This window comes from Artemia franciscana, chromosome 7, assembly GCF_032884065.1.
Source record: "Artemia franciscana chromosome 7, ASM3288406v1, whole genome shotgun sequence".
NCBI lineage: Eukaryota > Metazoa > Arthropoda > Branchiopoda > Anostraca > Artemiidae > Artemia > Artemia franciscana.
In genome coordinates this window covers 51,408,150-51,433,457 of record NC_088869.1, presented here as the reverse complement: position 1 = coordinate 51,433,457, position 25,308 = coordinate 51,408,150, and the positions used below count along the sequence as shown (strand labels likewise).

The 25,308-nt window shown below is 36.3% G+C and overlaps 1 protein-coding gene across 1 annotated transcript in view; it reads left to right on the top strand.

The window, feature by feature from the left end:
- Nucleotides 1–5,719: 5,719 nt before the first annotated feature.
- LOC136029433 (KICSTOR complex protein ITFG2-like) overlaps nt 5,720–25,308 on the top strand; it is a 30,829-nt gene continuing 11,240 nt past the window's right edge. The window contains exons 1-3 of the mRNA XM_065707820.1: nt 5,720–5,737; nt 19,437–20,386; nt 24,913–25,168. Of these exons, the coding sequence (XP_065563892.1) occupies nt 19,972–20,386; nt 24,913–25,168 (671 nt within the window). The 5' untranslated portion in view covers nt 5,720–5,737; nt 19,437–19,971. The remainder of the gene's footprint in view (nt 5,738–19,436; nt 20,387–24,912; nt 25,169–25,308) is intronic.

The window sequence follows — 25,308 nt, the reverse complement described above, 5'->3', positions numbered from 1 at the left end:
TTAATGATACAGAACAGAAACAGAACAGTTCAATTAAAAACAGAAGACCTGTTTCTGTTGTTTTTTTTTTAAAAACAGAAACCAGCTGTTTTATTTAAATTTGTCAGGTTTACTGACTCTTGAACATGCAACATATAATTGTCCATGGGAAAAACAATCCGTATTTAGATCTATATCTCATTATTCTAATGATGTGTCCCTGTGTTCCGGTCGTCATTTATATTCCCTGTGTCCCGGTCGTCATTTGTGTCCTGGTGTCCCAGTTTGTAATTTCTCTTTGAGTGTCCCGGTCGTCATTTATATATCCCACCTGTGCCCCCGGCGTCCCCGTTGTAGTTGTGTCCCTGTGTCCCGGTCGTCATTTATATTCCCTGTGTCCCGGTCGTGATTTGTGTCCGGGTTTCCCAGTCTATAATTTCTCTTTGAGGTTCCCGGTCGTCATTTATATTCCCTGTGTCCCGGTCGTCATTTGTGTCCCGTTGTCCCGGTATGTAATTTCATCAGTTGACAAACATGACGTCAGTCGACAAACAACTTCATGACGCATACAGCTCAATCCTTAAAATGAAGTCAGTCGACAAACATGACGTCACTCGACAGACACACACAGACAACTTATTTATCTATATATATAAAAATAAGTTGTCTGTCTGTGTGTCTGTCTGTGGATCAGGTGACGTCATGTTTCTGTGTTGACTGACGTCATGAAATTAGTTGTCGTCATTTTTGCTTTGACGGTGACGTCATTAACGGTATTTAAGACATTTGTTCACGGAAAAATGTTTAATTGTAAAATGACTGAAGAACCTACAATGGCAACAGCCGAGGAAGCTGCTCAAAGAGTTTATGCCAAAAAACTTGCTGCTGATAGAGAAAGTAAGAAAAGAAAGCGTTCCGAGGAATCACAAGAACAGCAAGAAAACAGGCTTGCGGCTAAAGAACGCAAAACCGCGCAGTTAGATGAAAATCCACCTGGACAGCGAGAGTCAAAACATATCAAAACTGAAAATGATAGCGATGATGATTGGGTTTGGGATTTTGACTTGGATAAGGTCATCAATGCCTACCAGATTTAAGTTAAAAAAACAAAGGTTCGTCGATATGTACTTCATAGTGACGCTGAAAAATAAAGAAGAAAAAGAAAACTGAAAAAAGAAAAAAGGTAAAAAACTAAAAAAAAACTAAAAAGAAAAAACACTCAAAGGGAAATTACAGACCGGGACACAAATGACGACCGAGACAGAGGGAATATAAGTGACGACCGGGAACCTCAAAGAGAAATTACAGACTGGGACACCCGGACACAAATCACGACCGGGACACAGGGAATATAAATGACGACCGGGACACAGGGACACAACTACAACGGGGACGCCGGGGGCACAGGCGGGATATATAAATGACGACCGGGACACAGGGATTGTTCGAATAGAAATTACAGACCGGGACACCGGGACACAAATGACGACCGGGACACCAGGACACAGGGAATATAAATGACGACCGGGACACTCAAAGAGAAATTACAAACTGGGACACCGGGACACAAATGACGACCGGGACACAGGGAATATAAATGACGACCGGGATACAGGGACACATCATTAGAATAATGAGGTATGGATCTGAATACGGATTGTTTTTCCCATGGACAATTATATGTTGCATGTTCAAGAGTCAGTAAACCTGACAATCTATTTATATGCACAGACAATGGGACAGCGAAGAATGTTGTATATTCGCATGTTTTACGTAGTTAAAAACATATATTTATATCTATCTCTATTCACAGGTGGGACACAGGGACACAACTACAATGGCGCGTAACTAATATGGCACGTAACGACTTACGCGCGCGGGGGGGCTTGGGGGGGCGCGAAGCGCCCCACCAACTAGGTTTTGGGGTGGCGCGAAGCGCCACCCCAACAGCTAGTATATATATATATATATATATATATATATATATATATATATATATATATATATATATATATATATATATATATATATATATATATATATAGTTTTTTTAGACCAGGGCACTTCATATAGAAGGAGTTGAAAGGATCGTTGCCCTTTTTAATAGTCGAAAGTGACTTGAGCGCAAACAACCCCTTTTACGCCCATCATTTTCCCGAACACATCCAATCAAACTTTTGAGCTATTCATTTTCTTCAGAGTAGTTGAAGGGTCCGGAAATTTTATCTTTGAGGATGATAACCCCGCATGTTAATTCCCTGCGCATCGCAACAAAGAAAAGTTCACCAAGTAACTTCAAAACCACCGCAAGGAAATCACAGAACAGTCAGCACAAAAAATCAAAGGTAACCCTCATTTCCTTTGGTCGATACTCCATCCAGTTATCTCCAAAATCTCCCCTTCCGCTGCTAATGTTCCTCTATCTGAGTGGTATTCTTTCTGTGTTCTTTGTGTCAAGTTCTGACCTCCACCAGAACTTGAACATAAATATTCTGAAGAGCTTGATCAATTTTTGTATACATTCTCTGATTCTGATTTTACACTGTCTGTAACGTCTCTGGCTGATGCAATTGTGCACCTTAAGCCAAGGATGTCACGGGGCAAATATGGAATTCACGCTTTACATATTAAAACTGGTGGTCCTCCACTTTTAGAACATTGCACGTTACTGCTGTAAATAATTTTTACACAATGCTTGGTTCCGTCAACACTGCATAGGCGATCTTTCTCCTATTCAAAAAAGGATAAAACCTCCAATCAATGCTCATCTTTCAGGCCCGTAGTTATTTTAACCAGCTTTTGCAAGCTTTATGAACTGATGTTTATAAAAGAGCTTGAAAAGAAAAGTTTCAGGCCCCCACATCAATTTGGTTTTCAGCATAACATTGGATGTACAGACACCCTTGCAGTTGTTGCTAATGCTCTGCTTGATGCTTCTTTTACTCACTCGCCTTGGTGAGTCATGATGTTCGCCACGCCTTTGACTCCCTACTCCACACTCTTATGCTTTTTAAGAACTGTTAAAACAGGAGTAAATACGGCTATCATTAGATCTCAAAAGGATGTGTATGCTAAGCTGCGAGTCCGTCTTAAATCCATCTTAAGCAAGATGAAATGGCAAGGACTCTGGATAGAGCTATACCACTTAAAAGAGAAGCCAGGCAAGGAACAATTACCTCACCTTATTGCTTCAATAATTATGTCCTCGAAGCTCAGGACCAATGCGAGATGTCTTGCGTTCTCTCGAGCCTCAATATTTCCTTAGTCATTTGTGCTGATGACATTCTTAATATTAGCCGAACTTTAGACAAAATTTCTGACACTTTTCAAAAACTGCAAGCAGAATATTTAAAATCTGGCGTTTAATCTAATGCTGTAAAGTCCAACGTCGTGCTTCATAAATGGAAAGGCCTACTTCCTCGTGAGATTGTACTTTGGAATTCAAAGATCTGTCCGTCTGACCGAATCGTTTATATTGGTATTCCCATTGGAAATACCATTTCTCATACTCGTCATCTCCTAATAGAAGTCATCAAACACCGGTTATCAGCTTCCTATGTTTCCATAGTCTCTGCTATGCTTAGTTTCAATCGTCATTACCTCGCAACACTTTAAAACACTGCTGTTCTCCCCCGTATCCTCTACATAGCACCCTTCTTGAAGATTCTTACAAATATTGATAAATTAAAAATCTGCTTCATTTTCTTTCCGCTTTGCAAAGTACCTACTGAGATATCCGGCCTGGACACGCAATTCAAAACTCATATACAGTCTTCACATAGCAGATCCTACTATAGCTGTTACTAAGCTTACGGAGAAACACAACCACAAGATTTCAAGACATGCTTGGAGCCATCTTCTTCAACTACAATTACCTTGTCATAATTGTATAGGGATATTTTGCTTTTGTTTTGTTTTTCTTTTCTCTTTGTAGGGCTCCGTCATTTGCTTTTTGTACATAGCCGGGTTTCCAAATAATAACAATAATAATAGACCTCAGTGAAAAGGCTGTAAGTTATGCCTTGGGGGCATGTAAGGTTCTTTATAGAAGGAATGGTCATATAAAATTAGGATGGGGGTAATTAAATTGGTACTAAGAACTTCTAGTTCCCTTTTTAAAAGTCAAACAGGTCGGAGAGCAGCTACCCGCCCCCAACAAGTCGGGTTCTATCAGTAATTCAAGAATCTTCTGACAGGGTGGCCTTAAAAACAGCCTTAAGAACCAGCTAGAGCTGTATCCCTTCATATTCAGTTTACATTTCATTCACGAAGTTCTTGCAGTGATAAACCCTCTTTTTGAACAACTACAGGCAGCAGATCTGGTCATCTCAGAAGCTTGCACTTTAATCAGTGCAACAAAGAACGAACTGAGGAAAATGTTTGATGACGAGTATTTTCGCGTCCTATACTGTAAGTCTAAAGAGATGGCCACTAATGTCAGAGCTGATGTGTCGGAAACAAGTGCTTTCTCTTCAGCGATACCTGCTAAATCAAGATGAGTTCGGGAAACATCAGGAAGACTAAGAGACTACTTGATGACAACAACAATTGGAAAATATAACATTGACTCCGAAAGCAAGACAACAGAAGACAAAATGTGGAGAGAGTTCTACGGGGTTTTGGACGGAGTGTTAAGTGAGTTTGAAGAATATTTCTCTATCCAGCTGCCAGTGCTAGAAGCCACACGTTGCTCAATCCCCAAATCCAAAAATTTTACGGACTTGAATTTATTTCGTGTGATCGCAACATACTTCGATCACGCGAGAATCGATACTATGCAGCTGAAGTGTCAAGCTTTAATAGCTCGTGCATTTTTATAACAGCTTCTACGGAAACCAGCAAACGCTTTAGATGTCTTCGGAAGCCCCAGAGGATTGAAAGAAGCTTATTCTGAGCTGCTTCAGGTTGTCAGGGTAGTCCTCACATTCCCGCTCACAACGCGCTCAAATGACCGTTTTTCTCTGTGTTGACGTTTGTGAAGGACTAACTCCGGACAACGATGGAAAACAAGCGACTTTTGCATTTGCTGCTTATATTCTTTGAGAAGTCTGCAGTGAAGAGACTTGATTTTTGAGAAGCTTGTCGACTACTTCGCAAAAATGAAGCAAAGGAGACATCCATTGCCGAAGTAACTGTACGTAAGTTTCTGCTTTATACAGTAAATTTTAATTTCGGTACTGTTTCTGATCCCTAAATAAGCTGCAAAATGCAAACCCCAAAGGTATTACGGTACCTATAAGAATTTTCGAAAATTATAAAATTTTAAGGCTGAATTGGGGTCCAAAATTGATGTTTGCCCCCCCCTAAGGTTTTATGAAATGGCGCCATTGTTTTGTCCCCAATGTTTTAAGAAGGAAAACTCGATTAGCAGTTGGGATAAGATAAAAAGTATATTTCAAAATATACCAACAATTGAACAATTTTCTGAGATGGGTTTGCTTTAAATAATTTACTTGATTGCTTAAAGATTCCTTAATTCGGTTACAGGTTTATTGCACGGGTAAATACTTTAACCATAGTACTATACAACTTTACTGTAAATTATAGGGTGTGGCAGCCTCCCTGTAGTGTGCAATGAATAGCTTTGGGTTCTCTTAAGGTTTGATGTCGTTTTTTACTTTTGTTTGAAAAAAAAACTTGTTTTTAGTGTTATTTATTAAACCTCCTGTGCAAACTGCCATCTATATTGAATTACTTGCTTGTTAGGTACCTCTAATGAAATAGATTTCATTATTTTTCCGTTTTCTAATGCCATAGTGTAAGGAAAGATCCATTAACATTTTCCAAGCATTAAGGAGTTCCCTAATCATAGCCTAGATTTAATTTTTCGCGGAATGATGCTATTTACTTGAAAAATTCTCAATTTTCCTGTTTCTTATAATGACAGTTATTGACGCCATGTCTAAATCCCAGTCCCCCTCAAAATTTAGCCAGACATTTTGCTGTGCATGATCAGCCAAAGTTTACTGTTTTTATTTTTAATGGACGAGAATATCAACCTGCAATTAAGCCCTCTCAAAAGGAAACAGTGTAAAATTCTGAAAATAACTTCAGAAAAACTAAAATAGGCTGCTTACTAGGCCTAGCCTACTTGCATCATTCCTAGAAGTGCCTGGATTTGCTTTACCCCAATCTCCTAATGTGCAAATATGTTACCCAAATTATCTGTTCCCCATGCATTTTCTATTTCATGATTTTGCTGGCATTGCTTCTTTGCTCTTTGATGTATTTGAACACAAGTGTGATGATGGGAAAATGCTTGAAATACATATAATTTAGGCTGCATATTTGCACACAAGGAGGGGAAAGGTTAAAGCAAATGGAATTACTTCTATGAATGATATAGTCAAAGTAAGTATTTAAGACTTTTAAAGTTGTTTTCAGAGTCTTATTTTTCTGACACATTGTAATCAAGTTACAATAACAAAAAGCTGTTTTAAAGTAGAATAGTTTTCAGAATTTTTAAGGATGTTTTTATAAAGAGTAGCCTACAAACTGTAAATGTTACCAAATCATTAAAAAGAGATGCTAAAAGGGTGTTTTTTTCTCTCTGTAATTCCTGCCCCATAAGTAATCTTAACCTTTGAGCAGGGATGCAGCTAAGGACAGGGGACCTCCCACCCACATATACACAAAGTTCCAATGTGTCAATATGCAGAGCCAAGACCATGTAACTTTCACCTAGGCTATTTACCTTGGAAATATATCTTATGTGTCTGCATTTGTTGATACACTGGGCAGTTTTACCAGCATAATCTTTGGTGCTTGTGTAATATTCAAAACACACTCAATAAGTGAAGTTAAGTTCTTTTGTGAAACAAAGTACAATGCAGGTATATTTTATGAGAAAAACCAGTTTCATAGCCACAAAGACAAAATTCAATTTAGTTAGCTATACATAGCAATAGAAAATAGTGTCTAAACATGGATTTTGAAAAGAAAATTTGGGATTCGCCAGAGATTGAAAAAGAGGCAATTATATTTTCCAGGATAAGGGCTTGTTGCCCACAACAAAACAGTGCATCAATAGACACAACATGACTTTATACTCTTACAAGAAGGAACATTTTTGTTCCTTCTGTTCCTATGTTTAACCTAACCTGAACCACAAAAATAATTTTATCAACTGTGTTCTGAATAATACACAAGTACCCAATCTTTATATCCCCCCTCCAAACTTAAAATCCTAGTTACACTCCTGCCTTGGAGTTGAGCCTAGTATGTTTGCATAATTTAAAGTCTATGAAATACAGCCTGTTTCTCTCTAACATGAAAATCACACTGTCTCACAGATTTCCTAGTATTGTAAGTATCCTCTGTTGGAGAAGCTGATTGTTTTATTTTAATGTTATTTTTCTTTTGTGCTGCTATGCAAATTCTGCATTGATGTGTTTAAATAGATGCAATGACAGCCTTAGAGTTTCACTACCATTGAAAAATCAGTAAAATTCTAGGTCTGCAGGTTTTTGCTATCTCAGGAAATAGTTGTTTTAAGATACTGATACTTTTAGGAATAAATTCAAAGCCTAAAGAATGCATAGAAAGATATTTTCAAACTCCTGTCTCTACTCTTTCTTTGTTTCTAAGTTTTGGACAGTTACTTAATAGACAGGATGGTATTGGTATTCTTTAAAAAAAAGTATTTTTCCCTGAATTTTCATTTGAATTGACTTTTCTTTGATACTAGGCCTAGGAAATACAGTTCCTATAATACAATCAGGATTGTAGTACATTTGGGATACAATTTGAGAGTAATCTTCCATATCCCTTGCAACTTTTTTTAGTTCAGTCTTGCCATAGTTTATCTCCATGACACTGAATGTGCATTTGTTGTTGAAGTTTTATGTTTTTTTTTGGCTGTGGGAGATAAGATATAGCAACGATGAACTCTGGGATATGGCAGCACCAAACAAAAGGAGATGGGAGATTAGTTCAAGCAAACTGTTGTATTTTGAAAGTCTAAGGCAAACTTTTCTGAATTATTTCAAAATATTGAATGTCACGACTTAGGAAAAAAACAAAGGTAAAAAGAAAATCCTTGGGCCTTGTATGTTTTTCTAGATCTATGTTAAAGGTACTTAAGAAGGCCTAATTTAAAGACTTTTGGTTTGAAAAGGATTTCAGTATTTAGGAAAAACATCTACAAATCTAACTGTTTGATTAGAAGTTTGAAGTTTAATCAGAAAGGGTACAGAACTCCACAAGTTCTGTAGGTCTTCACCTACAAGTTTGTCAGAATAAAAAAGTAACCTGTTTTCAATGTAATTTGGAACCCATTCAACATGTGTCCAAATATTTGGTGAATACTTATGGGAGGATCCTGGTGCATGCCTATCCTGTTTACTTCATCTCTTTGTTTCTCTTCAACTTTTTTTTAATATGTAAAATGTATAAAAAACTATTCAGATAGTGTAAGCAAAACAACTGAAAAAGTTGCCTCAAGTATAGAAACAAAATTGGATAATCCTATAGAGTGTAATTGTGTGACCCCAGGTTTCTATAATATAATAGTGTGATATAGGTTTCTCTATGAACACTCTCTGGAATGGCCCACTTCCTCTCAGCTTTAATGGTCTAGCAAAGATTTCTTTGCTGTTCACAGTGAAAGTGTTGTCAACATTTGGCCATTTCAAAATTGAAATCCTGCTTTAATCCACTTTAAACAATTTTAGTTTTATTATTATTTGTCTGGAAAGTCCAGAAATCTTGAAATATGCATTTTCTACTTACAATTACTAGAAATCTTTGACACTGAGAAGTTTAACATGTTTTACTAGCATTTTGGGTGGGATAGGGTCTAAGAAGATGGGAGTGGATTTCAAGAATTTTAGGAAGTTTATTGTCATAATATTTAGATAGATAGATAGATAGATTTATTTCCATATAACAGTAAAATAATTATACGATAATCTACAAATCCCCACAAAAGCTCTATGGCCTGTAATTCACTTGACTTAGAGGAATTCACTTTCATATGTTAGGCCTAATTGTTAGCTTGGTCCAAAGCATGGGTAGGATTTTAATAGGGTAATTTTTTATAGTTCTATGACATGCTTCAAGGATCAGCAGGTCATTTACATATTAACAACTTTAAGAAAATTATACCAATTTCATTAATCAATACTACATGTAAGAGTGGTCCTAACTAGGTTCCTCAAGGAATTCCATGCTAATTAGGGTGGGGTTCAGAGAAAATATTTTGTATTTTACAGCTTGGGATCTATTTGAAGGAATAGATCCCAATAGATTCAAATAGAAAATATTTGAAGGAATAGAACATATATAAAATTTACTAAGAGAGAGTTTACTTCAAATTTATTCAGTGATAAATGAATTAGGGTGTTGTGATATACCAAATCGAATGCTTAAAAATGTGAACATAGCATGAGGCTAAGCAGCAGTTCTTCAGATGATTGAAAAATCTGGCATCAAATCAGTAAAACTACAATTTAAAAAAAAAACTTTTTTCAGTGTTTTTTTTTCATGTGAAATATTATTACAAATAATAATCATCAAAATCTCTCATTGTTGAGAAAGTACCCATAAGTTGACAACTATGTTTTTGTCAGAGGACCCTTGAATTTTGACACCAGTTGTCTCTTATCTATATTACCTGTTCAGTGAAGTTTTGTCAGGCCCTTTTGCTGCCTGTTAAAAGTTTCGACAAGGTTACTACAATATATTCTCAAAAGGAATGAATATCATAATAGAAGCCAACATCTACATTTAAATTTGGCTGAAGGAACATTTTTAGTCAGTCTGATATTTGACTACATCAGACAAAAATTTTTGATGCTTGGAACATAGTTTTGTCAATATAAAATTAGCTGCTATTATAATTGAGAAAACGCCAATATGGCTACATTTTGTAGAAAATCAGATGTATCTTGATGCATTGGTTCTGATCCCAAATTTCTTTTTTTTAAAGAAATAACCAAGAAATGACAATTTGAGTATTACAGAGCTAAAAAATTGTCAGGAGCTCACTTTGTGTTGAAAACTGGAGACTGACTGAATTGAATATTCTTTTCTTATCTGGGTGTATTGGATATAGTGTCTAGGTTTCACATTGCCAAAATCTAATGATGGCTTTAAGAGATGGTGTTCTAAGTCACAACTAAGCAGAGTTATCCATTTTTGAACGAAAATTTCAACAGTGGTTCAAAAGTTGCACTGTTGAATTATTGGTGCCTTTACCTTATTTGTGAAAGTTTCATCTTTGTAAAACAAAATTTACCCATGTTCATCTAAGGTCAGTGCCTTTTAATGGGGGGGGGGGTAGAGGCACATAGTTCCAAAGACCTTCACAGACAGTTATTTTACCAATAAAAGGTTTATTCAAGTCTCTATCTTCACCCTCTCCACCTCCAGTGGGTACTTAACTAGGAGAAACTTTGTGGGGTAACACTCTTGTATGAATAACACTATTTGTGCTAAGTGCTATATTAACAAAATAATATCGTTTGATTCCCTATTCTGCACTGTTTCTGTAGTTAATTGAAGTGGCATTCATGTGAATGATCTCTTCTGAAATAAGCACTGTAATAACACATATGTAGTAATATTCACCTTTCCATTCAACACACGATCAAAATATTTTGCTCACTACCATGAAAACTGTATCCCAGGCTCCTTCCACTTATGAGGCTGCATATACAAATTACTGTATCTGATAGTTGGCATTACTTTTTGTATGACTTTGGCATTACTTTTTGCATAAATGAATATTTATGATCAACCACTGCTACTACTAACAACTCACCAAGGCACCTAAAGCGAACACAGCTGCACAGACTCTACCATCCTAATTTAAGGGATCAAATCTGTAATCCCTTCTGAAATAAGATCTCACATGTGTACACATCTAAAATCGGATTTCATTTCGTAACAACAATTGGCTTGAGATTAGTGACGTATAATCGTCTTGTACGGTTACCAATTAATTCAGTGACCCAGTGATTAAATGAAATAACTGAAGTTGTTTTCCTGGAGAGAGTTTATATTTTTCATCTTGTGTATAAAGACTGATTGTTCGGATTTTAACCTGGCTATATCTATGGACTGTTTTTAACCTTGAGTTGGCATTGCTGTTATTATTGCTGTAACAAGAGCAAGATGGTGGTGGAATATGCATATTTGCCTGTTCTGAATTTTTTCCAATCAAATTTTCGTGAAGGAATGAATGAAGTATCGTGAAGGAATGAATGAAGTAACGATAATCACGTACTGGAATTTTTTGATGACAAAGACATTAAAGATGCCAAAGCGAATGTTTTGGGGAATAGTAGATCCAAATAAAGCTGTTCCAAAGAAGTAGGGTGACTTAGCTTTGCAGAGAAATTTGAAAGATATTTTGGACTTGCTGCGTCAATGTGACTTTGATGATTCCCAGCTGTCTATGTTTGTCATTGTCTCACCTACTGAAGTGCTGGTTATCCCTGCAGTAGTGTATTCCAGGTTGGCCAGTAAAATTAGCTCCCTAGACCAAACCCTTAATCAGGTAAAAGAAAAAGTGACATCTTATAATCAGAATTTTCCCTTCTTGCCTAGTGGCTCGTTTAAGTCAAATGTAAACACATCAACTTCTACTGTCGTGATCCCTGAAATTTCTCCCAAACTTAACAATCCTGTGAAACGCTGAGATGCAATTGACCAAATAAAGGGATACCAAGCCATTCATTCTACTAAGCCGTTGGGCAATAAACTTTTACTGTATATTGACCCAGTTGCTGCAAAGACTTTTGTGATGCACTACCTAATGTTCTGAAGTACAATGCAAAACTTCAAGAGCAAAAACTCATTGGATTAGTTTAAGGTATACCGCTCGATTATGATGTCAGTTTGTTCATGGGACGTGAAGGAGTCATTGACGCTAATCAAATAGGACAGTCCTTAACTGTTAAGGTACTCTTCTCCGAGGCTGCTGGACTTTCAAATGCACCTCGTCTCGGACTTAAGGTAGAATATGAAATTTTCCAAGTATCCGAGTGCCTACGTCCTCCCCGTTGCTGTTATAATTGCCAATCGCCTGATCATGTAAAGGACAATTGCACCAGCCCTCCCTACTGTTCCTGCTGGAGCAGTATGCATTTATTGATAAAAGATGCACCATGCTTGGCTGAACTGAAGTGTGCACTATGTGGTAAGCCATGTTGCATTCAGTCTAAAGTGCCGCATAATCTGCAATCCCATAGCTAAGCATGCCTCAAACAAGTAATGACTGGATTTGACAAAGACAAAGATTATTCAATAAATCAGAAAATGAACGATTTTGACATTTTGTGGCTACAGGAACATCTTTTGCCTGCTATAAGTGTTAGTTCACTAAACAGAAGTAACAAACATTTAGTTTATACAACCAGTGCCAGACGTACGAGGGGCAGACCTTCCGGAGGACTTGCATGTCTTGTGAGTAATAGACTTTCGTGCTTTTCTCCCCAGTGCATGCACTCTTGTGATAATTTTGTTGCCCTTTGATTTGCATACCTAGTGATTATCAATACTTACCTACCTCATGATAAAAAAAAACAGTTTTGTCACTTACTAAATTCACAAAAGTTGCGTCATCTCTGATGAATTTCCTTCGAAATATTGAAGTTATAGCTATAAGTGGATCTTAGTGGGAGACCTAAATTGTAAAATAAATAGTGAGTTAACTCCGTCTGATCTTGTACTTCAGTCTTCGCCAGATGGATATCAGATAGTAGCTAAGAGTGCAGATTTTTCGTATATTCGTAATAGTGGAAGTATTTCAGATATAGACCACTGTGTTCGATCAGCTGGTGCGACATGGTCGAGTGTCGAGGTTCATGATGAAGAACAAGATTCCGATCACCTTCCCCCTATCTTTTACCATCTCTGTCTCACATTCTTCTCCCCAAATGAGTTCGAATCTTCTGTGTGAGGCACGGAATGGTATAATAAGCGTGAATGAAATAAAGCTAACTGGACTTTATATATCTGCGTCTTCTCACCTAATGCTCGATCACAACTCAATTCTTACTATTCTGAGGCTGTTGCCTGTCTCAAACAAGCCGGGACCATTGCTGTCCCTCTTTCGCGTTTTCGTTTGTAAACTAGAAGTTCTATATGGAAAGAGGACCCTAAGCTAGAATGGGTTAAGGATTGGGCAAATGTGGTTTGGGACGTGGAATGCGTGGGGTTGCCCCACTTCGGGTCATGTATTTAATATTAAAAGTACAACTAAGTTTAAATTCAAATCTTACTTGTGAAGTGTCCAGTATAAGGGTGAGAAATTTCCAAAAAGTCCTTGGTAATGGAGTGAAGTGAGGAATTCTAGTAAGCTAAACCCGACTGCTTCGTCCAGTTTAATTCCTGATGATTCATGGGTTAGTCATTACTCGGAAATTTTCAGTAGAGTAAATTATGCAGTCCATTTCGGGTTTTCTAGACTGCTTGATTCAGTTATTCCGCGTAGGTTACGCCAGAAAAATATTATCCCTATTAGTGCTGAATTAGTTGTGAAAAGCATTAAAAGACTAAAATCTAAGTCGATTGATTGGGATGGAATTTGTGTTGAACATCTAAGAGTTTATTCTCCTGAGTTGATTGGCCATCTGCAAATACTTTTTTCAGATGTGTGTTAGTAGCTCACTAGTGCCTGACTCTTTCCTGTGTGGTACTGTTGCCTCTGTTCTGAAGCGAGGGACGGATCCGCTTAATTGTGGATCCTATCACCCTATTACTAGCGTGTAATTTAAGAAAACTATTTGAATATGTATTGCTCCTTTTTATTCAAGATAAGGTGAATTATGATGCAAATCAGTTTGGTTTTAAGTCGTGTATAGGATGCCAGCATGCCCACCATATACTTGCAACAGTGTTCCAAGAAGCACATCCTTCAAAAATGGAATTTCACTTTTGTGCGTTAGACCTATCTAAAGCTTTCGATACTGTTTGTCACTCTCAAGCATGGTTTTCTCTGGTACGTTTGATTGTGGATAGTTCAGTTATTTCTGTACTTCGATTTTGGTACCAGAATTCATTTATTCGGTTGTCTATATGGTTTCTGGGTCCTTGGTAAAATCCTAGTTAGATCTGGGATCCGTCAGGGTGATGTGCTTTCACCTCATATTTTTAAAGCTTTGTTTATTGAATGTTCTTAATAAGATACCGTTTTCTTACTCTCCACGGTTGTCAAAATGTCTCCTATATTACATATGCAGATGATCTTCTGCTTGTTAGCAGGTCTAAGTTTACTTTAATGAAGTCTGAAATTGGATTAAGCCTTAACACTGATAAATGCGAATATCTAGTGTTCAATTCAAAATCTTCTGCAACGCCGCTTGATTGTGGTTTATTTTCTGTAAAAGTGACGAATCTTTTCGATGGCCTGGTATCAATATTTGCAAATCGCTTGCGTTACTTTTTTTCCGGGCATTGAGTGATATTAAAGAGAAGTTTAAACTGGGTTACGCGAAAATTGTCCCCAACGGGGAAAGATATAACAGAAAAGCACTGGCTAAATTGTACTCGAGTTTTTCTGACGATGCGGTTTTGTTACCAGCTGGCCTTCACATCCTTTTTCGACCAGTGATATTAGCGATATTAGAATTATGTATTTCCGATGTTGCAAGTTCTTATTGTATCTGCCTCGCAGATACAGTAATAGAAAGATGTGCGGATTTTTGGCGCTCAAGGTATTACAAGTTGTTTTGTCAGACAAAGTAGCCGTCTCCAAGAAAATATTTATGCCAGCTTGGATGTTAACCACCCTCTTATCCGGATAACCATAGCACATTGAGTGTTTTATTTATTTATTTGTGTTGATGTTAAATGTATTTTTTTTTCTTGTGTTACTCCACTTCATTTCCTGTATAGTGGGTTATAAATAAATATTATAATAAGCACCGTAATAACAGCAAAGTAGTAATATTCGGCTCGCCATCCAACACACAATCCAAATATTATGCTAACTACCATGAAAACTGTATCCTAGCCTCCTTCCACTAATGTGGCTGCATGTAGTGTAGGCTATGTACAAATTACTGTTTCTGATAGTTTGCATTACTCTTTGTACCTGTTGATGATCAACTACTACTACCATTAAAAACTCACCACAGCACCAAGCCACTTGAGGTCAACACAACTGCACATACTCTCCCTTTCCAATTTATCCAAATTTTTCTCTTTGAACTCTCCCAAGAAGCTCCAATCTCCGTTAAATGTTTCCTTACATCCTCCTTCCACCTCATCTGGGGATTACCTGCCTTTTTGGCCCTGTGTGGCTGACCAACAAGGATAATATTGAGAAATGTGTCATCTATCATATGCTGAACATGTCCTTGTCATCCCACCTATTCTCTCATTATTGCCCTAGAAAGGAGATTGAACTGTATTGAGCTTACTGTTAGAAATATGGTCAGTCATATTGTTACCCATAACAATCTGCAGACAATTTCTCTGAAAAGAATTTCGCAAATCCTCTTCCATCTTTTGGAGCACCCACACTGTAGAACCATGCTTGACCACTGTCGTCTCTATAACAGTTGGTTCATTGTGCAAACGAATGTCAACTTAAAGAATATCAGCAATGACATAGCCTAGGGCTTGAATTAGCCTTATAGGAAGGGTGGGATAAGATGGTTATAGCAGTAATCATTAGATTTGGAAATTTTATTTGATGGGGAATGAAATGGTAATAATCTTCTGCTAAAATGAGGTTTAGTTCAGAAGAAGTCATGCTCAAAAGTACTACTATAATATCAATAGCATACCCATTGCATCAGGGCTAGATATAGGCTAGCCCTGGTCTATGCACAAAAACTCTGCTGACACTATTTTTATAATTGGGATCAATCAAATTTCACACTCAAACCACAAATAGCTCAATAGCTTTCAATGAAAAATAGTCCCCTGGGAAAATTTGCTAATGAAACTTTAGTCTTTGAGATGGCCAGCTGACACTGAGGCTTGCAAAATGATTTCAAGGTATCAGATCAATTTTATCGTAAAATGCAGTTTTTGTCAAGAAAATTTTCCTCAGGGATGACCATAAGCCTATCAAATCAATGGTCCTTGAATATCAGAAGAACATTCAATAAAAAGGAAAGTGGTGCACAATGACAAATTTTGACCAATGAATGCCAAAAAGCAATCAAGCAAAAATGTGAGACAGTCAATAGAAAAGCCATATGCAATCTCGATTTTCAGACACAGAATTCCTACACTGTACCACTTTTGTTCTTTAAGATACATGTAGCACATACAAAAAAGTAGTAACAAAGTTTAGTTATTTGAAGTGTAATAGAACTATGTGCAGAGGTGTATAATTGCAAATAAGTTTTAATGTAGGAGGATGGATGAATCTCTCTGTAGTTGGAAATTTGGGGAGGATACTGAAATTATATTTAATTCATCTTAACTTGAGAATATTTTTGGAATATGCCTGTAATATTGGTGCTGAGGGGGTTGATAGAACAACTCTTACTGCGGAAAATCTGTCTGGATGTAACAAGAAAGATTACATTCACATGCCTATCAACAAAAAGGTAGAGAGAAGAAGGGTCGTTAGTGCCTACAGGAAATTACTCAAGGTGGAGGTGGGAGCAAATGCCATTTTGAACTTTCTTCACCAAGGTTTCAATAATAATATATCTCATTTTCTACTCAAAGACCTTTTTTTTTCTTAGGAGTTTCTAAAGAATTCACCTTGAAAACCATGGAAAAGATGAACCTGTAATTAATTTTGAGATTAAATGCTAGCTAAAGCTAAGTCTGCACAGTACCCTACTCCACAGAATAGTCATATAGAGAATCTAATAGAATATCGAGAAAGGCAAAAAATCGAAGACATAAAAAAGTGAATGAGTTTAAAAGAGGTCAAAATCTTCTTTATTCTCCTAGGGGTGACCTATTAAAGAACAGACCCTAGACTAAAGTAACTGAAAATTTTAAAAATGATTTTGAATAATACTGTCAAATGAGGAAAAATTACCATTTTAAACTAGTTTACGAATGGTAACTATGATTTCGATTAGCATCAATGGTAAAGCTTCATTTCGAAATTTCGAAAAATAGCCTAAAACCCTACAAAAATGGTGTCAGATTGAAATAAAAACAAAAGCCATGGATTGAAATGTAAAAAAAAAAATTCAAATCGTGCTTTGAAAAAATCTTTGTAAGGAAGAACTGCCGTTTGAAGGTGATTTAGGAACTATAACTATGGTCTCAATAAAGTTTAATGGTAAAAGTTTATTGCTAAAACAAATGTATGGGAGTTTTGGAAAATAGCCTAATACCTTACAAAAATGGTGTTGGACTGAAATGAAAACGGCAATTTTAAAATCCCCATAGTAGAAAATCCCATTTAGGAGAAATTATAGTCTCCCTTCGTGAGGAATAAGAAACACTATTTTCTTATGCATGGGATGCTGTGATGTCTCTCCTTTTTTCTTTTACTATTTTTCTTTTACTATTTTTACTATTTTCTTTTACTATTTTTACTACTTTTTTCTTTTACTATTTTCATGCTTCTTTTCTGTTTTGTTTTTTTAATTGCCACTAGTGGGGTGCTGAAACATAATAGAGAGATATTTAAGGGCTCATACGAAAGAAAATTGATGTATCCACTTCCTTTTTGTATGTAAGTAACTCAAAACAAAATTCTGAAAAGGGAGTAAAGAGCCATATTAAAACCTAAGACGAGTGGAAGTGAATTGCGATATTAATTTAATTTCAAAATGACCAGAAACTACTATCAAAGAATAAATGAAATTCAAAACAAGCAGACATTAAAAGAAATAGAACAATCCATGAAACCTATTAATCATATGTACTGAGGATGTGACCTAATATCACAAGTTAGCCGAAAAGAATAGAAATGCTGAGAATATAATAGAATAATGAGAAAGGAAAATAATCAAAATCAAAAAAGTGAAGGAGAAATAAGGACGTAGATGAATAAATAATTCAGGACATAAGTAAAAATTAAAATGAAGACTCAAGTTAAACCAGAAACGAACAGGAAATACTAAAAAAAAAAGTCTCTATGCCCCTACCCCATAATCCCAAAGCTTGAAGTTTATTGCGTCATTTGTGCTCTATTCAAAGCTATGTATGTTGAAGAATGTGCTTTAATTTTTTTTAAATATTGATGAATAAAGAAAAAATACTGTAAAAAACAACATGATTGGAAAGAAAATTGTTTAAATATATTTCGTTTTCAGTAAAGCACATTTGACACAATAGACTTTTGAAGGGTCAGGGGTGGTGGAGTGTCCAAACTCCTTTTTGTAGTAGTTTCTGTTTGTGTCAAGTTTGACTTGAAAATGTTTGACACTTTAAAGGTAAATGATTTAGGAGGGGTTGCCCGCCTCCCTTTGAACGGCTCTGCATGTAAATCAAGTAAGTTTTGCATTCTAACTTTTTATAGTCAGTATTATATGTTTTTCTGATTTATTTTGTCTACAAATAATAATATTCTCTGAAAAATATGCATGTAAGTTATGTTAATTTTGTATGCACAACTTTCATAATCAGTGTCATATGGCTTTCTGGTTCAATTTGTGCAAAAATAATAAAATTTTCAGCAAAAAGGCATGTAAGTCATGTGAATTCTGTATCCATAACTTCTCTGTTTAACGTCATATGTCTTTCTTATTCAATTTCTCTATAAATAATAACATTCTATGAAAAATTGGCATATAAACCTCGTGAATGTTCCATGCACAATTTCATATACTATGTATGCAACATATACTATGTTGCATGCACAATTTCATCATACTATGTGGGATATATGTTTCATACTATGTGTGACATACTATGCCTTTCTTATTTAATGTTACAAATAACGACATAGTCCTTTTCGCATAAAAGTAAAGTAATCTAACCGTTATTGTGGGTTGACTCACCCAATTGAATAGAAACTTTGAATACAAAATCCCTTTCCCCCAAACACAGTTTTTGAATCAGTATCCCCTTTTAATACCCCTCAGGCAAACTTTTCTGAAAGTTCCAAATGGATATCCGAGCTGTAAGACAAAATAGGGTAGACTTGCCAAAATTTTATTGTATCCTCAAGGGTGTGTAAGAGATTTGGGTTTGGGGGGGGAGGTACCAAAAATTTCTTAAAAATGCTTAAAATCTTTTTTGTATCAATTTCTGTTTCTTTTACTTGTTGCCTACAATTTCACAAGCACTATCCACTAACAAGCTATGTAGCTTGTGTTTAGGCTAATTTTTGCTATTTTTTTTTTCTGACTGACGTTATTCCTGCAGTTTTTTCCTGCTTTTTAATTTCAGAATTTAATATATTCCTTTTGTAATACATTTCTTTTTTCTACATACCAGGTAATATTCCTACAACAGAATACTAAGTGATGGAGCTTTAACTGTCTACATCAACATTGATAGTTTAGAATGTTAACGCATGCTGTTTTTATGTAGTCAGGATTTTGTTTTAGCATTTAATTTTAAATGAGTTTATGTTATAGATGGGATGGTGGCAGAATGGTAAAAGATTGCTATTTACTATACCGATTGGATGGACCTTTGCTGATTATGTTGGATATCCTGCTGGAGTAGATGGGGAGTCAATGCAACCATCTTTAAGTCCGGACTGTGAAGGTGATTGGGTCTGGATTAACCGTTGGTCAATCAGATACAGTGATGTACAACGTGGTGATATAGTTGTCTTCTCATCTCCAAAGGATCCCAGCGAAACCCATATAAAGCGGGTTATTGCTTTGCAAGGAGATCTTATTAGAACATTATCTTACAAAGAAGCTTTTGTTGAAATACCTCAGGGTCATTGCTGGGTTGAAGGAGATAATAATATTAGGTCTCTCGATTCAAATTCTTATGGTCCAATTTCTACTGGTTTAATTTCTGCCAAAGCTAGTCACATTATCTGGCCACCTTCGCGCTGGCAAAAGCTTGAGAGACACATACCTAAAAACAGAGTTCCTGTTAATGTAAAAAGTAGCCTATTATCTGAAGGTAAGACCAGTCCATTAAAAGGTGTTAACAATGAGGTGTATTACCCTTGTTGAGTGTGCTCAAGTTGAATTTCAAGGGAGTATTTTCAAAAATGCAATGGCTCTTGGAGATGTGGACAATGATGGACTGTGTGAACTTGTAGTTGGAAGTCAAGATGGAGAACTTGCCATTTTCAAGGGAATACAATCAGTAAAACCCTGGAAACGGGGAACAAATCTTGGAATGATTGTTGCAGTTGGTATTGGGGATATATTTAATTGTAAGCATAATTCGTTAATAGTGATTAGTGGAGAAGGATGGTGTTATATTTTCGATTTTGTTGCCATATTGAAGAATGATGACTCTGATGTAGTATATCCTGTGCATACCCAGAGAATACCTGCAAATGTCAAAGCTTTGATTGTTGACGATTTTAATGGCGATGGTTTTGTTGAACTTGTCATTGGTAAGTAATTAATGATCCGTATTTCATTGTTCTTTTAACCTTCTATAGCTCTCTTGTATAATCCATCTTTTTGTGTCCGTCAAGTGTAATTTAGGATTTTCCTTTACTCATTGCTGTAATTTGTATGGTTAGCGCTTGTCTGCCGTTTGACAATAACAAATAACAATAACAAAAAATCAAATGATAATCGGATTTATCTTATGACCTACTTTCAGCAAGGTCTTTAAGACTAAAGGAAAGCGGGCGTTTTGCCCCAGAAAATTCCCCTTCTCGAAAATTCACCCCCTGCAGAAAAGTTCCCCACACGGATAATTGAGCAGCCACAGAGAAAGAACAAAATAGGTGCCACAAAATATCGATCAGATGTCCCAGTGGCTAACAAAAGGACCAGATATCAAACACAGTTTTAGCACAGGGGCTGTTTAGGTCTCTAATCACTTTTGATTTAGCATCACTAGAATTCTAAAAAAACTAGAGCTCTACTCTAGTAGATCCCCCCTATGAGCCTGGTAGTAATAGCTTTGTGTCTGAAAATCCTTTCCTTGTGCCCCTGACTTTTGAATAAACATTCTAAACGTTGGAATGGTTAGCGTACCCTAAAAAATAATTGTGACATTATTACTTTGCATAACAAAGTAATGCACTAAAATATTTTTATTGAAATAATGACATGTGGAATATCATCATAAAAATGAATGCCTTAAATCCACCCATAAAATTCTTCACCATGTTTTCCCTTGAGATGTCACATATTTCCGTTTTGGATCATAAACAACTTTTAACAACCTCGCTATACATTTCATTGTTTATAATATCGGGCTAATGGGCTTTATCTGTTAGTAAACCCAGGATGGTAGTAGTAATACTTACATGAGCTTTGTTTTTCATCCATTCGTCCTTATATTTCTCGGTGATATTGTCTACCAATGCCCCTTTTATTTTGCTTTTGATTTCTATGTCTATTACCACATTACATTGTTTGCAGTTTTGGCACGTAGACATGATATGGTTTATGATATTGATAGAGAAATATGCCTGTCTTCTTTTGATGTTATATTGAATGCTAATGCCAGAAAGATGATGATAGGATCTATCAATTGGTAACGTGTTACCAGCAGCATAAGTAAAAAGCTGGCCTTGGTTATCAACTCAAAGTCTTATGTTTGCATTCTCTTTGAGCTTACGATCTCTGGAAATGTTTCTCTCGCATATCCACCATCATAAGTGTTGAATCTTTTCGATTCCCTGTCATGATAATGGACACATACGTTTCTAATAGTGTCACCACTACTACTTGTTTCGTAGTTCAAATATTTGTCTTTGTCAGCATTCAACAAGACGATAACTTTATCATGTGCACACATTCTTGGAATGTTTCATCTTCTCTTTTTTGAACTAGGATGTAATTGTTTATCGTTCCAATGTACAAATGATCCTGATCGAAAATTTACAAGAAGCTATTTATTGTCGATGATCAACAAAGATTACCACAGAGGCAGCCACATACAAAATCTTAGAATTGGTGGAACTTGGAGTGGAATTGGCGGGATTGCAATTTTGGAATCTGGGACAGAAGCTGGAGAACTAGAACTGATGCAACCAGAGTCATATTTGGAGTTGGTATTGGAGCAGGCATAGTGGGAACTAGAATCGGTTGAACCGGGGTGGAAGCCAGCAGAATTGGATGTTGAAAGCGTTGTAACCAGGGGTCAGAAGCAGGGGAGCGGAATTAATTATCACTTTATCGAAAAAATATCTAATAATGTCTTAGAAATGATGAGTTGTGCCAGAGTGCAAGTCATAGTATGGCATTGTGGTGTTAATTGAGATGATGTATCACGAAAGGTTGGCTTGCGAAAACATGAACCAATGGATTGATTGCATGATTTTCAACTAGAAAATATCTGGAAAATGTCTTAGAAATGATGAGGGGTGACAGATTACCGGCCATATTATGGCACAATGGTGGTAATTGGCATGGTGTATCACGTTGGGGGTGGATTGGAAAAACATGAACCAATGGAATTAATGCATGATTTTTAACAAGAAAATGTCTGGAAAATGGCTAAGGAAAGATGAGGGATTCTAGAGGGTGCCAGAGGGCCAGTCTTGTATGAATTAAATAAAAAACAATTTTTTTTAGCTGCAAGTTAGGAGCGACATTAAAACTTTAAACTAACAGAAATTATTTCGTATATGAAAGGGGTTGTCCCCTCCTCAACGCAACGAAGTGGCAACTACATCTTCAAGTAAAATCTGTGCTCGTCTTGACGGATCGAAGTTATACAAAATCACATTTGTTCTTTTTGAATCGGCCTCCATATTACTCATTTTAAGTCGTGTCTTTTCCAGTTGAGTTCTCAGAGAATCCATTTCTCGCTGCGTAAATATATTTTCTGCCCTAACTTCAGCGATCGCTCCCTCCAACTTAGTTGATAACTGGGCCAGTCCCCCATTTATTCCCGTTATTTCTGATGAAATTGGGTCTATTTTTGCTAACTGACCATTCATTAGGGTGAACATCGCCATTTTTTGAGATTCTGCATCGTTAGAGATATAGCTATCCCCTGGATTCTGGTCTTGTGTAAACATTCTTGGAATAAAATATACAAATTCAAAGCTCTGCTTTTCACATGTCTTGCCAATACGAATGCCATTTTGTGCCACTATAATCCTTATTATTGACAAACTGGCATACCGCTCTTTGATTTTGTATAAAATTATCTTATTTTAATAATGTCAGAAGTTCAATTTATGCAGCGGATTAAAACTTTAGTCAATTCAATTTATTCAGTGACGTCAGATATTTCACTTGGGTACAGATACTGAATAAATATTTTTAATAGTTTATAAGACGTAAAATTGTTCTCACTCTTTCGTAACTACTGAAAGAATTCAGTGTCCAATTAAATCAGAATAAAAGTTCTTTACCAACAACTGGTTTGAAACTGAGATTAATCCTTTTTTAAAGAATAGATAGATCTTAACTGTTCAATGACTGAATAGTGACTGTGTCCTACGTGTGTATTTATCATAGTATTGATTCATATATTTATCATAACAGAGTCAGAACTTCAAGACTGCATCGTTGCTTTTAAATAACTGAACCTTTGTATATTCAGTTTTTAACCCTCTCCTCCCCAGGGGTACCTAAAATTTTTATAAAGTTGACAATTTGAATTTTTTCAGCTCTTACAGACCAAGTCGTCAGATCTTATAAATGGTCAAATACAGAAGTGCCATCTAGGAGATTCACAATGCCAATCCAGCCATTTTATGTGCCATATTATGGCACAATGATGGTAATTGGCATGGTGTTTCACGTTGGGGGTGGATTGGAAAAGCATGAACCAATGGAATTAATGCATGATTTTTAACAAGAAAATGTCTGGAAAATGGCTAAGGAAAGATGAGGGGTTCTAGAGGGTGCCAGAGGGCCAGTCTTATGTGAATTAAATAAAAAAAATAAGTTTTTTTAGCTGCAAGTTAGGAGCGACATTAAAACTTTAAACGAATAGAAATTATTTCGTATATGAAAGGGGTTGTCCCCTCCTCAACGCAACGAAGTGGCAACTACATCTTCAAGTAATGTCTGTGCTCGTTTTGACGGATCGAAGTTATACAAAATCACATTTGTTCTTTTTGAATCGGCCTCCATATTACTCATTTTAAGTCGTGTCTTTTCCAGTGCAGTTCTCAGAGAATCCATTTCTCGCTGCGTATTTATATTTTCTGCCCTAACTTCAGCGATCGCTCCCTCCAACTTAGTTGATAACTGGGCCAGTCCCCCATTTATTCCCGCTATTTCTGATGAAATTGGGTCTATTTTTGCTAACTGACCATTCATTAGGGTGAGCATCGCCATTTTTTGAGATTCTGCATCGTTAGAGATATAGCTATCCCCTGGATTCTGGTCTTGTGTAAACATTCTTTGGAATAAAATATACGAATTCAAAGCTCTGCTTTTCACTGGTCTTGCCAATACGAATGCAATTTTGTGCCACTATAATCCTTATTATTGCCAAACTGGCATACCGCTCTTTGATTTTGTATGAAATTATCTTATTTTAATAATGTCAAAAGTTCAATTTATGCAGCGGATTAAAACTTCAGTCAATTCAACTTGTTCAGTGACGTCAGATATTTCACTTGGTTACAGATGCTGAATAAATATTTTTAATAGTTTATAAGATGTAAAATTGTTCTCACTCTTTTGTAACTACTGAAAGAATTCAGCGTCCAATTAAATCAGAATAAAAGTTCTTTACCAACAACTGGTTTGAAACTGAGATTAATTCTTTTTAAAAGAATAGATAGATCTTAACTGTTCAACGACTGAATAATGACTGTATCCTACGTGCGTATTTATCATAGTATTGATTCATATATTTATCATAACAGAGTCAAAACTTCAAGACTGCATCGTTGCTTTTAAATAACTGAACCTTTGTATATTCAATTTTTAACCCTCTCCTCCCCAGGGGTACCTAAAATTTTTATAAAGTTGACAATTTGAATTTTTTCAGCTCTTACAGACCGAGTCGTCAGATCTTATAAATGGTCAAATACAGAAGTGCCATCTAGGAGATTCACAATGCCAATCCAGCCGAATGGGAAGCTTGTAGCACTCAACAAGTGGGAGTTTACTAGTCAAATCGGCAACATTACTACGAATTTAATGGCAGATGGCACACCTACTCTCTTGGTTTCCCATCCAGGTGGAACATTTATTAGACTAAAGCTTGGTCAAAAGGGTGATACCACAGATAGAGCTCCAATTGAGTAAGTTTTTCATTTAGTCCTTCATTTTTCCTATAATCTAAGCTTTGATACTTAAAATGCACTCATGTCTCTAGTAAGTTTCCCTTACTATCGTATGTTTCCCCTTTGCCTGGCCTGTAGGATCCTTGACATTTGGATCG